The 12,681-nt window shown below is 34.6% G+C and overlaps 1 protein-coding gene across 5 annotated transcripts in view; it reads right to left on the reverse strand.

The window, feature by feature from the left end:
• Nucleotides 1-12,681, reverse strand: part of BRIP1 (BRCA1 interacting DNA helicase 1) — a 189,525-nt gene that overhangs the window by 117,894 nt on the left and 58,950 nt on the right. For all 5 annotated transcript variants that reach the window (XM_082705892.1, XM_082705891.1, XM_082705893.1 and 2 more), the window contains 3 exons: nt 7,928-8,218; nt 5,394-5,615; nt 1,498-1,697 (listed from right to left, as the gene is read on the reverse strand). In XM_082705892.1, coding sequence (XP_082562018.1) covers nt 1,498-1,697; nt 5,394-5,615; nt 7,928-8,218 — 713 coding nt within the window. The remainder of the gene's footprint in view (nt 1-1,497; nt 1,698-5,393; nt 5,616-7,927; nt 8,219-12,681) is intronic.

Here is a 12,681-nt window from a genome sequence, read left to right on the forward strand (position 1 = left end):
AAAAGGAAATATAAATGGCCTTTAAAAATACTTAATATTGGGGTGCTTGGGTGGCCCAGTAGGTCAAGTATCCTTCTCTTGGTTTTGGCTCAGGTAGTGATCTCAGGGTTGTGAGATTGACCCCCACGCTTGGCTCTATGCTCAGTGCTGAATCTGCTTGGGACCTGTCTCCCTTTCTTTCTGCCTCTCCTCACCCTCCAACCTCGTCTCTCTCTCTCCAAAACAAATAAATCATTTTTTAAAAATGCTTAATACCAATCATATTAAGAGAAATGTAAGCAAAAACTACACTGGATGGGGCACCAAAGTGGCTCAGTCATTAAGTGTCTGCCTTCAGCTCAGGTCATAATCCAGGGTCCTGGGATTGAGCCCCACATCAGGCTCCCTGCAAACTCATCAAGCTGTATATACATTAAATATTTACAGCTTTGTGTATGTCAATCATACTTCAATAAAATGGCTTTAAAAATAACATTTTTATGCTTAAAATAAAGATGACAATGGGGTGTCTGGGTGGCTAAGTCAGTTGCATCTGATTCTTGATTTTGGCTTAGGTCATAATCTCAGGGTTGTGAAATCAAGCCTTATATGCTCAGCAGGGAGTCTGCTAGAGATTTTTTCTCTCTCCCCATCCTTCTGTTCTTCCCCTCACCTGTAAACACACTCTCTCTAAAATAAATATTACAGAAAAAAATGGAGAAGACAAAAAAATGAAAGTACAATATGCCATCATTGGGTAAAAAGGAGGAATAGGGAAAAGTATCTATATTGGCTCATATATGCATGAAATTTGCTTGTAAATACACACCGAATGATACACTTGTTCAGGAAGAGAGGAACTAAGCAGATGGGGTGGAAAGGAGTTTTTACAACATAAATTTGTATACCTTTTATGTTCAAACATGTGACTATATAACATTCAAAAAATTTTTAAGAAAATGGAAAGAACAGAAAAATACTGTAGTAAGTGGAATAGGTCGTAGGATCAAGATCTAAGATAAAGAGATTCTAGATCAACAACCTAATGTCTAATAAAATGGAATTCAATGTAAACTTTATTAAAACTATTACTAAATCTAGTAAAGTATTGAGATCTTGGTTAACTAAAATAAAACTCATCAAACCAGAGTCCTACTCAAACTGAAAGATAAAGCAATAAATTAAAGCTATAATCCAAAACTTTTAAATATGTTACTTAAAATCCCCTTCAGTTTATGTTTAGTCCAATGTCCTATATACATCATACATGGGGCTGTTAAATTATTCTCTTAAATTAGAAATGATTCACAATTATCAATTTAAAAATTGAATGTTTATTATATTCTTTGAACAAGAGAGAAGTTTGGACTGGCCTATTTCTAAAAGTTTAACAGACAAGGAATAATCCATTTCCCAAGTTGCCTGATCAAAGTTTACTAATTAAAATATTGCGGCATAATAAAGCATGTTTTTAATACAAAGGCAGCAAAAATGACACTGTTAAGAAAATGTTCTTACTTAATTAGGCTATAGCACACAGCTCGTAGGGGTTCATGGTCTTTCTTCCTTATATTATTGTTGACCATACTATCTAGTTCATCTCTAGCAAACCGAAGCTGAACTTCTGTTACACTGTAACTTGCTGATTCCCGAGCACACTCTTCAATGTTATGAGCTTCATCTAAAATGACAATCTGTTCTTTGAGATTGATATCCATCTGTAAGACAAAAAAAAATTTCCTGTAAAACATTCAGGAAAATGGACTTAACAGCAGTAGGCAAGATATTTTCATTTAAAATTTCATACTACAGGCAAAATGGCAAGGATAATTATATAAGTAACTGATTCTAGGTCTTAAAACTTTTAAAACACTAAAGCTAACAAATATCAGCTCAACATTACAGTTTCTCATTTTTCACTCTCAAAATATTTTGCAAACCTATCAACCAAAATACCTTTTAAGTAAGTCTGGCTGGATTAAGGTATAGCTGGCCACATCAAAGTGTATAAAAATCACACTATACAATCTCCAGCATAATGTTAAATGGGGGCAAACAAGGTGACATGATCATCTACCTAAAAACCCAAGATGACAAACTGAAAAATTATTAAAAATTAATAAGATAAATGTATTCAGGGGCGCCTGGGTGGCTCAGTGGGTTAAGGCCTCTGCCTTTGGCTCAGGTCATGATTCCAGGGTTCTGGGATCGAGCCCCGCATCGGGCTCTCTGCTCCTCAGGGAGCCTGCTTCCTCCTCTTTCTCTGCCCGTCTGTCTACTTGTGATCGCTGTCTGTCAAATAAATAAAATCTTTAAAAAAAAAAAAGATAAATGTATTCAAAATAAATGTTCAGAAATCAACAACAACAAAAAAGTGGGGGTGCAAACAAAAGAACTTTAAAACTAAAATAATTATACAGGATTCAAAAGACTCTCAACATAAAATACAGCATGTATCTATTTCATTTATGTTGTTCCTACATTTTGTCCCTTCATTTTGAGAATTATTCTTCCCCAGCTACATGTGACGTGGATAGAACTGTTAATCAAGGGACATCACCACTCTCACAACACAGACTCAGAACCCAGGTTTGTCAATTAAATAAAGTATTCCATCCCTCTACAATCACAGGTTCAAGAATGGAAATGAGTTTCAATGTAGGCCAATCAGAGAAATCTGGGTAGTAAATTTAAGATCATGGTCTTTTTTTCCAGGTTAGGTAGCTGCTTGAGGTTATCTTTGTTCCCATGGGAAAGAAACAGCCTGAAAATAAAGACTTCACAATGAAATTCGTCAAGTATTTTTTTCTTTAAGCTCTATTGAAGCTGGGTTTCTGTCATTTGCAATTGAAAGAGTCCTGGCTTATATGAAGAAATGTTACAAAGTAATTGCCAGTGAGTTATTCTGAGGAAAAAATACATAGAGTTGACAATGACTGAAAAAGAACCATGGAAGAATAAGAAATATATTGGGGTTCAAAAGATGAGTTAAGGGGTGCCTGGGTGGCTTAGCTGGTTAAGTGTCCAACTCTTCATTTCAGCTAAGGTCATGAACCCAGGCTTGTGAGATCAAGCCCCACATCAGGCTCCCACTGGGCATGGAGCCTGCTTAAGATTCTCTCTTCCTCTCCTACTGTCCTCCACCCCTCTCTCCCATAAATAAGTAAATAAATAAATAGTGAGTAGAATTTGGATTTGGATAGCAAAGGAAGTCAGGCATTTCAATACAGGCATCATCAAAAGCAGAGATAGAGTTAGGAACGAGGTATCCTCAGGGGACTATGAGGTAATTTTTGAAGGGGCCAAGTTGGGAGTTTGTAGTGGATGGCAGATTCAAGCCAGACTATTGAGGATCATGAGAGTAAGCAAGAGAAAACGACTTGAATCAACAGATGAATGGATAAAGATGTGGGGTGTGTATGTGTGTGAGTGTGTGTGTGTGTGTAAAATGGAATGCTACTCAGCCATCAAAAAGAATGAAATCTTGCCATCTGCAATGACACGATGGAACTAGAGGGTATTATGCTAAGCAAAATAAGTCAATCAGAGAAAGACAATTATCATATGATCTCATTCATACATGGAATTTAAGAGACCAAACAGAGGATCATGTGGGAAGGGAGGGAAAAATAAAACAAGATGAAGGGAGACAAACCGTAAGAGACTCTTAGTCATGGGAAACAAACTGAGGGTTGCTGGAGGGCAGGGGAATTGGGGGGATGGGATAACTGGTTGATGGACCTTAAGGACAGCACATGATGTAACAAGCACTAGGTATTACATAAGACTGATGAATCAATGAAACCTACCTCTGAAACTAATAATACACTATAGGTTTATTAATTGAAATCAATTTTTTAAAAATTTTTAAAAATTAAGTAAAATAAGAGATATGGACTTTAACTCATGAGCCAAGAGTGCAATATATTTTCAAGCAGAAGAAAGATGTAATGAATGTAATATTAGGAAGACTGACCTGGCATTGATATGTATAGTGGCTCAAATGAAAGGGAACTAGCCAAGAGGAAACCAAATAAGAGGACAGCAGGAATATTAAACATAATAATGCCAATTAAGTTTAAATAGAAAGCTAATGAGAGCTGTGCAGTCAGATCTAGAGAGAAGAATAACAGGTGAATATATGAAATTATTCTTTTTTTTTTTTTAAAGAAAGCTCCATACCCAGTGGGGAACCCAAAGTGGGGCCCAAACTCATGACCTTGGGATCAAGACCTGAGCGGAGATCAAGAGTCAGATGCCTAGGGTACCTGGGTGGTTCAGTGGGTTAAACCTTCAGCTCAGGTCATGATCACAGGGTCCTGGGATCGAGCCCCGCATTGGGATCTCTGCTCAGCAGGGAGCCTGCTTCCCTTCCTCTCTCTCTGCTATTTGTGATCTCTGTCTGTCAGATAAATAAATAAAATCTTTAAAAGAAAAAAAAAAGTCAGATGCCTAACAGAATGAGCCACCCAGGCTTCCCCAAAGTAATTCACTTTTTCTCTTACGCTACAACAACTGGATGGTTCTAAGAAGAACTGTGCAAATAAACACAGATACGATATCCAAACTTCATTTCTTAAAATCTCACAAAGCGTAATTTACATAGTATACATATTCTCCCCCCAAAGTTCTTCAAACTATAGATTTTTCAGATGAATGTTTTAAAATAATTCTGACCATTCATAAATAGAAGGAATGATACTTATTACTGGGTCTCAACTAGAAGTAATTTTGTCCCCAGGTTATATTTGGCAACGTCTGGAGACATTTTTTATTGTGACAGCTGTTAAGGGTGCTACCAGTGTCTAGTGGATAAAACCAGATGCTGCTTAGCATACTACAGTGCACAAGATAAATGACCACAACAAAACACTGTCAAGCCCAAAATGTCATTATTATAGGCTAAAAAACCCCATCAGAATCCCACTCTGTGGGGCACCTGGGTGGCTCAGTTGGTTAAAGTAGCTGCCTTTGGCTCAGGTCATGATCCTAGGGTCCTGGGCTTGAGCCCCGCTTCAGACTCCCTGCTCAGTAGAGAGCCTGCTTCTCCCTCTCCCTCCATCTGCCACTCTGCCTACTTGTTCTCTCTCTCTCTCTCTCTGTCAAATAAATAAACAAAATATTAAAAAAAAAAAAAAAGAATCCCACTCAGTACTAGCTCTTTAAAAGTATAAATTACTAGATCTTCAAAAGTATTAATTACTTTAGACATTAAAATGTTAAGATCTAAAATTCAGTTTTTAATACATTTCAGTATATGTTTTCAGTACTCTAATCTGCTTACACATTTACATAAATTAAATATAAAGCAAAAAAAAAATAAAATAAAAAGTAAAACATATAAAAGCTTTCACATTGATCATTCATATTCCAATACATAGGAGAAAAGTTCTAATTTTCACACAGTTACTCACACTTTCCCTTATTTGTGCATCTAGAAGATAGTTGTAAGGACAAAATATTATGTGAGCATCTTCTATTAGTTCTCGTGCTGTGTAATACGGACATGCCTTTAGTTTTTTCCCCAAACTGACAAGTTCTTCTATATCCCAGGCTTTGCACATCCCTTGAAGAGTTTGTAATGTGTTTTGATCACTAATTTTATGTACACCATGATAAAAATAGCAGGATTTGCCCTAAAAATAAACAGGCATTACTGAAATGTGAATCTATGCTGGAACAAAAGAATAAAACAAGTTTATCTCAGTTTTTTCAGAACATCATTAAAACCACAAAGATTTTACAGGAGAGAAATTATACTGTATCCATAATCACAACCATTTTAAAGAAACTCTATTAGTTGACTCAGACAGAGCTCCAGATCAGTATAGCTCTAGATACCCCAAATTAACCTGAAAAAAGTTTTTAATTGTGCTTGTTTTGCCTTTGCTTTGACTATAAAGTGATATTAGGCAAAAATATTTCTTGAAAGATACAAAAGAACAATGGTATCACTGGTTGCTTTCAAAGATGATACTTAAGTGACTTTAGGACAGCAGTGAGAGAGATTTTTCTCTATAAACAATTCTGTATATTTTCAGTTTGAGCCATGAGACTGTATTACTTAATCAAATATAAGTAAGTAAAAAAAAAAAGGAAGAAAGGAGAAAGGGAGAGAGGAATGTCTTAGGGAAAACTATAAAGAGTGTTCACTATAAAATATCTAGAAGATACAAAGGAGTACAAAAATTCTACTAAATTATCTATAATTCTATAACAGAAAGAATGTACTAGTAACATTTTGATGTATTTCATTTATTCTTCTTCTATAGATATGTACATATGGACACATCTATAAAATGTGACCCAACATTAAAATAATGAGAGCCTGATTATTAACCATTAAATCTCATCTTCACAAAAAAACATATTTTTCCATACCTAAAATAATTTTGTAGAATTATTTCTGGTGCTAGTTAATTATTTTTTCTTAATTGAAACAAAAATTAACTTTCAGCAAATAAATGCATTGCTTTTCCAGTATAGGAGCACTTTCGTAAAAGAAACAGTGAACAAAAACACATGTGCCTTTGGATCAAGCCAAAAAATCAGAAAGTTTACACTTTAAGGGCACTCAGAACGACACTCCTGTGAAGAATGATAGCAAAACCAGAATGGCTCATCCATTTTAGCAGTGTAACACAATCCTGAGGGGAGACTGTCAATTGAAGTGTTATCACACTTCAAACTCCTTTTTACCCAAACTGCCAGTTATCTATTTATCATTTCGCTTTGGTAATTCAGCCATAGTAAACACAGACACCTACAGTGACTTTGTAATTGGCCATCATTACAATACCAAATTACCCTAAGGACTTGAGAACAAGAAAAAGAGTGTTCGTGTTTGGCTATGAGCTAAGCATTCTGAGGCAGAATTAGGTCCAGACAAATAACTAAAAGCAGGTATCTTCAAGTATTTATAACCAAGGAGAAAGAAATGCATAATACAAAATAACTTATTCACATTACATGGGTAGAAAGTGATATACCAATTAAATGAAACTCTAGGGGCTATGGCTCATGATCTTTTGAGACCATGAGAACCAACTCTAGAACCAACTCTGTTCGACAAAATACTAGTGAAAGAACTTTCAGAATATATTAATTTGTCACTGATCATTTCACAGACTATCAATTTATTATTCATGAATAAATTCTGAGTGTATTCCAGACTTGTAGCCAGTTTCAGACTAAACAAGTTATTAAATGTACAGACTACCAAACTAATACCATCAAAAAAATTGTGTATTTACTAAGAAAGACTTCTCAATTTCTACCTTGACCAAATTCATATTCAAGATTTCCCTGGAATACTTTAAAACCACCAATGACGTATCTTTAAAGTTAATAATTTCATATAACTTTTTTTGAAAGAGAAGTTTATACTAATCAAAATTACAAGATAGGATAATAATTATATTTCTCATTTAACTAAAAAGCTTTTAAAAATTTACTCAGAAAGAGACCCTAAATAAACTATCTTTTAATTAAGTTTTAAAACATATAAAATATATTAATTAGATCAAATTTGACTAACTTATTTAAATACTTTATCTCCTCCTATGACATCATCCATATCTGACTATTTTTGGTAGTGGGATTTCAATGAGGTAAGAAGGTATCTGACTAAAATGGGAATTAATTTCAAGGAATTAAATATCCCAAAGCTTTCAAACCAAAACCTGTCATTTTAAACTTACGATTTTCTTTTTTTCATTATGTTATATTAGTCACTATACAGTACGTCATCAGTTTTTGATGTAGAAAGATTTTATGGTAAAGTTACTTTTCAAAAAATAGCAATACTAGCAATTAATTTGATTTTTGTAAGTTATTTGATTATCACAGGAAATACACATTTAAAACAGAAAATGAATGTGTAGAAAATTGAGCAAATTGAATCTTTTCAGCCTTATTTTTTTCTCTAAAACAAAATAACTTTACTCACATTTTTTCCATCCAGCAATTCCATGCACTTTTCATTTCTGTTGAAGTTACCTATTACTTCAGGATGGACACAAGTATGATCCCTGCTGGAGAGAATAGTCATTGGGACCCCTGAGTACGCTGTCCTCCGGAGTTCTCTAGTAATCTGAGCTATCTGTTTGTGTGTGCGTGTCCCAAAATATATTTTGGGTATCTTGGACTTCCCCCCATGATCCTTCTTAGTGGCATTTGAGGAATCTTGACTACTTCCTTGTTTAGTAGAACAACAACACCTGGAACAGTGACCAGGGGTCTGTAACAAAGGAAAGAAAAAACAATTTATGTCTGGCATGCCACAAAAAATGTTATTAAACCTCTCACAAAATCAGAACCTATAAGTAATAAAACACAACTACCAAAGAGAAATGTCAAGATATTACATCATCTAAAACTTGCCATTAAAGAAAAAAAAAATACAAATTCCATTTCAAATTGGTTTTCTTGCACTCTTCAAAGTTATAAACAACGTTTCCACATTTGCATGGCTTTCTAACATATCATTCCAACACTCAAATTCTAAATGTTCTAAGAGGTTTTAATTCTAATTATAAAAATAAGATACAATGGAGGACAATTTTCATTTTTGCTTAGGCTTCAAGTAAACTCGTAATACTACAGTTTAGAGTTGATAATGTTATTTTTGTTCACAGCATAGCCCATTCAAATATTCTGTACCAACATTTTAAAGAGCATTTTAAATATAGCTTGCAAAAAATAGAAATATCAAGTCAAATCTAAAATATCATTAAATATAAGAAAAATATTATCTACCATAGGGATGCAAATGGATGCAAATTATTAATATGTATTAATAAAGGCAGGTTGTTTGTCTGGAACAAGTACATCTGAAATTTGATTACCTGTCATGGAATTCAAATCCATCAGTATAATTTTTCATGACAGCTTTTTCTGAACAATTTTACTCATAATTCAGTTCCATAATTAAAATAATTAGATAAATGTCTCCTTAAACACAACATATGGAACAGCAGGAACATAGTCTGTAATTTACCTGATTTTCCTCTTCTGTTTCCCAACTCAAAAATAAAATAAAAAATCTAATGCTATACATTAGAACCATGAGTTCTTAAGACTATTCTATTTAATGCTATCCATTAGAACCATGAGTTCTTAATAACTACTCTCTCCTCAATCTCAATTACTATACAAATGAGACAAAATGCAGTCTCATTTAAGAGAAATACTGTGAAATAGTTACTGAAGGGGTCACTGATGGGGAAAAAAAGCTAAATAGCACAGTAGCTTAAGAGAATTTGTTCAACTGAACAAATACACCATTTAACTGAAGACTTTTTTTTTAATTATAATCAGTAAGAGTAGCCTTCATAAACAAATGCTAAGTCATAGCATGTTACACCACAACACTGGGGATCAAGCTGTCTTTTAGCCTCAACTCGGTAGAAAAGCAAGTTCAAATTACTCCCAGTCTCGCTCAACCTTGTCCGCCATTAAATATTACAATACATGATAGAATGGATGTAAATGTGACCCTTCTGGAGCTGTCACTCACTGGGATAAAAGGTTCACTGATGTGCCAAATAAACAGTCAGTCAAAGCAGATAAAGTTACAGTCATGCTGGAATTGTTACATTCCCCTCTCAAGTTGCCAGTAGCAGCAGATTTCATTACAGAGTGCTGCCACATTAAATAGCCAGTTCCAAATATCCTGCCTTCTATATTGAATAATTACTTATTCACTGAAAGGATAAAAAGAAGAGTTATGAATGGAGCTCTTGTCAACAGCGAGGCAGGAAACAGCTGACATGTGGTTTATGTTACATATGTTGCAATATTTAACAATTTATGGTCATACAGAAAATGGAATGCAAATTATATCATGATATTTCTGACTCAATTTTTTTGGCCTTTGCAATGATCACATTAATTAATTAACCTAGTAAATGAGGTAAAATAACTCTAGGTAGCAGAATTAGTTTACTTTTCAATACTTTTAATCTTTTCACTCAATTATACTATTTCTCTTCCCTATGATATGATAAATTAAATACTGAATATTAAGTTGAATATTGGAATGCTATATACTATATGGATATATTATATCCAAGCATAAAAGTAATCTAATAAAGTGGTCTTCTCTCAAGGCTTCAAAAACCTCCCTTTTGATGAAACACTTTCAACATCAATTCCACTTAAAGCTTTACCACCTAAACCTTTCATTTTAATTCCACTTTTTTCTAACCAAAAGTCCAAACAATATTGAAATAAACAAAATGAGTCAACCACCTATGACAAATAATGTAATATATAACCTACAGACCCTCATACATATATATCTCCTATATAACTTTTTTCAAATAAAAAGGGATGCTATTATACAGTTTTATAATGCTGTTTTATATTAAAACTTTTTTTTTTACTTTTAAAAGGGATGAATTTGGCATTAGTAATTTTAAAAAAGGATCTCCCTATCTTAAAATGTTATGATAGTAGCTATAACTAACAAAAATAAAAGATCGAGAACTAATTTCAGAAAACTTTTCCCATTATAGCAGCTTTATTTAGGTACTTTAAATCTGGTTTTCACTCCATAACTGATAAAACTATAAGCTATGGTTAATTCTATATCAAACATGTTTTTGTTCATTATGTCTTACAGTGGTCTGAAGCAATTATATCTTCTAAGAACATGGTTTTCTAGTGGTTGTTTAGGCAAGTATTGTAGAAGATGGAAATTAAGAAAGAACGTTGATTCTTTTTCCTTTGCAATATTAAAAAATTATTTCTTCAGGTGCGATTGTCTACTGAAGTTCTATTTAAAGGATTTGGTACAATCACTTAATATAGAAAAAAACTGAATGTGGCAAGAGAAGAGAGGCTTCAAAAAGACATTTGGAATTATTTGCACCAAAATCACTTATTTTCAGGGGCGCCTGGACAGCTCAGTGGGTTAAAGTCTCTGCCTTCGGCTCTGGTCATGATCCCAGGGTCCTGGAGTCGAGCCCTGCATCAGGATCTCTGCTCAACAGGGAGCCTGCTACCCTTCCTCTCTCTCTGCCTGCCTCTCTGCCTACTTGTGATCTCTGTCTGTCAAGTTAATAAATGAAATCTTTAAAAAACAGAACAAAAAAATCACTTATTTTCAATTCTGAAAGAAAACTAGAGAAAGAATACTGAAAACAGCCAAGACAGAAGTCCTAATATCCTCCAATCCAATTAATAGGCTAACACTTAATGGACTCTCTGAAACACTTTGACCTAGCCGTCTTTAAACAATAAATGAACAAAATTAAATAATTTTGTACCTTTAATTAAGTATTTCTCCTGCTAACAAGCTATTAGGTTTATCTTTCAAAGATATATTTTCCTTTTGCTTTTGACCTTTGATCTTATAGAGATTGCATGAGGAAGAGGAGAATAAATTAAAAAGTATTCATTTTCATCCGACATATCTGAATGTCAAGAAAGATAAAACATATAGGCTCCCTAAAACCTATAATCTAAAATCTATAACCTATAATCTAAAACCTATAAGACCTGAAAGTGGCAGAGCAGTCCTTTAAGAGATGGCTTCTTCTCCTATAGTTAGAAACTGTCTAGAGTCCTTTTACTTCAACAAAAGACAAGAAAACCCAACCCAAATAACACCAAAATTCCATTATTACTTAAGGAGTAAAAAAAAAAAAAACAAATAAACAAACAAAACTACAGGGGCACATAGCTGGCTCAATCAGTGGAGCAAGTGACTCTTGATCTCAGGGTCATGAGTTCAAGCCCCACGTTGGGCATGGAGCCTACATACCTATGAAGAAATGCAAGAGATGCATGTGGGTGTGACAGCTATATTTTTTCCACATGTAGGAGTCAATTGTTTAAAAATACATTTCAGGGGCACCTGGGTGGCTCAGCAGGTTAAAGCCTCTGCCTTCGGCTCAGGTCATGATCCCAGGGTCCTGGGATCGAGCCCTGCATCAGGCTCTCTGCTCAGCAGGGACCCTACTTTCTCCTCTCTCTCTGCCTGCTACTCTTCCTACTTGTGATCTCCGTCTGTCAAATAAATAAATAAAATCTTTTAAAAAAATACATTTCAGGGCGCCTGGGTGGCTCAGTGGGTTGAGCCGTTGCCTTCGGCTCGGGTCATGATCTCGGGGGTCCCGGGATTGAGTCCCACATCGGGCTCTCTGCTCAGCGGGGAGCCTGCTTCCTCCTCTCTCTCTCTCTGCCTACTTGTGATATCTGTCTGTCAAATAAATAAATAAAATCTTAAAAAAAAATACATTTCAAATCTATGATAGTCAAAACTGTTCTTAGAGGGTCAGTAATCATGGATTTTAGAAAATTTCCTTCATGTCTAACAATTTCTATTCTCTCTTGTCCTACAATATAGAAATATATATCTAATTTTTTTTAAGATTTTATTTATTTATTTGACAGAAAGAAATCACAAGTAGATGGAGAGGCAGGCAGAGAGAGAGAGAGGGAAGCAGGCTCTCTGCTCAGCAGAGAGCCCGATGCGGGACTCTATCCCAGGACTCTGAGATCATGACCTGAGCCGAAGGCAGCGGCTTAACCCACTGAGCCACCCAGGTGCCCCTATATCTAATTTTTTTTTAAAGAATGAAGAAAGATTATAAGATTTGATCTTGAAAGACCAAATTCTGAGTCCTTGTCACTTTCACAAAGCTGTAAGTTCAAGTAAGAAGATATAATTTCAAGGTCTTAAGTTTCATAAATTTC

Source organism: Mustela nivalis (genome assembly GCF_964662115.1).
Source record: "Mustela nivalis genome assembly, chromosome: 17".
Taxonomy (NCBI): domain Eukaryota; kingdom Metazoa; phylum Chordata; class Mammalia; order Carnivora; family Mustelidae; genus Mustela; species Mustela nivalis.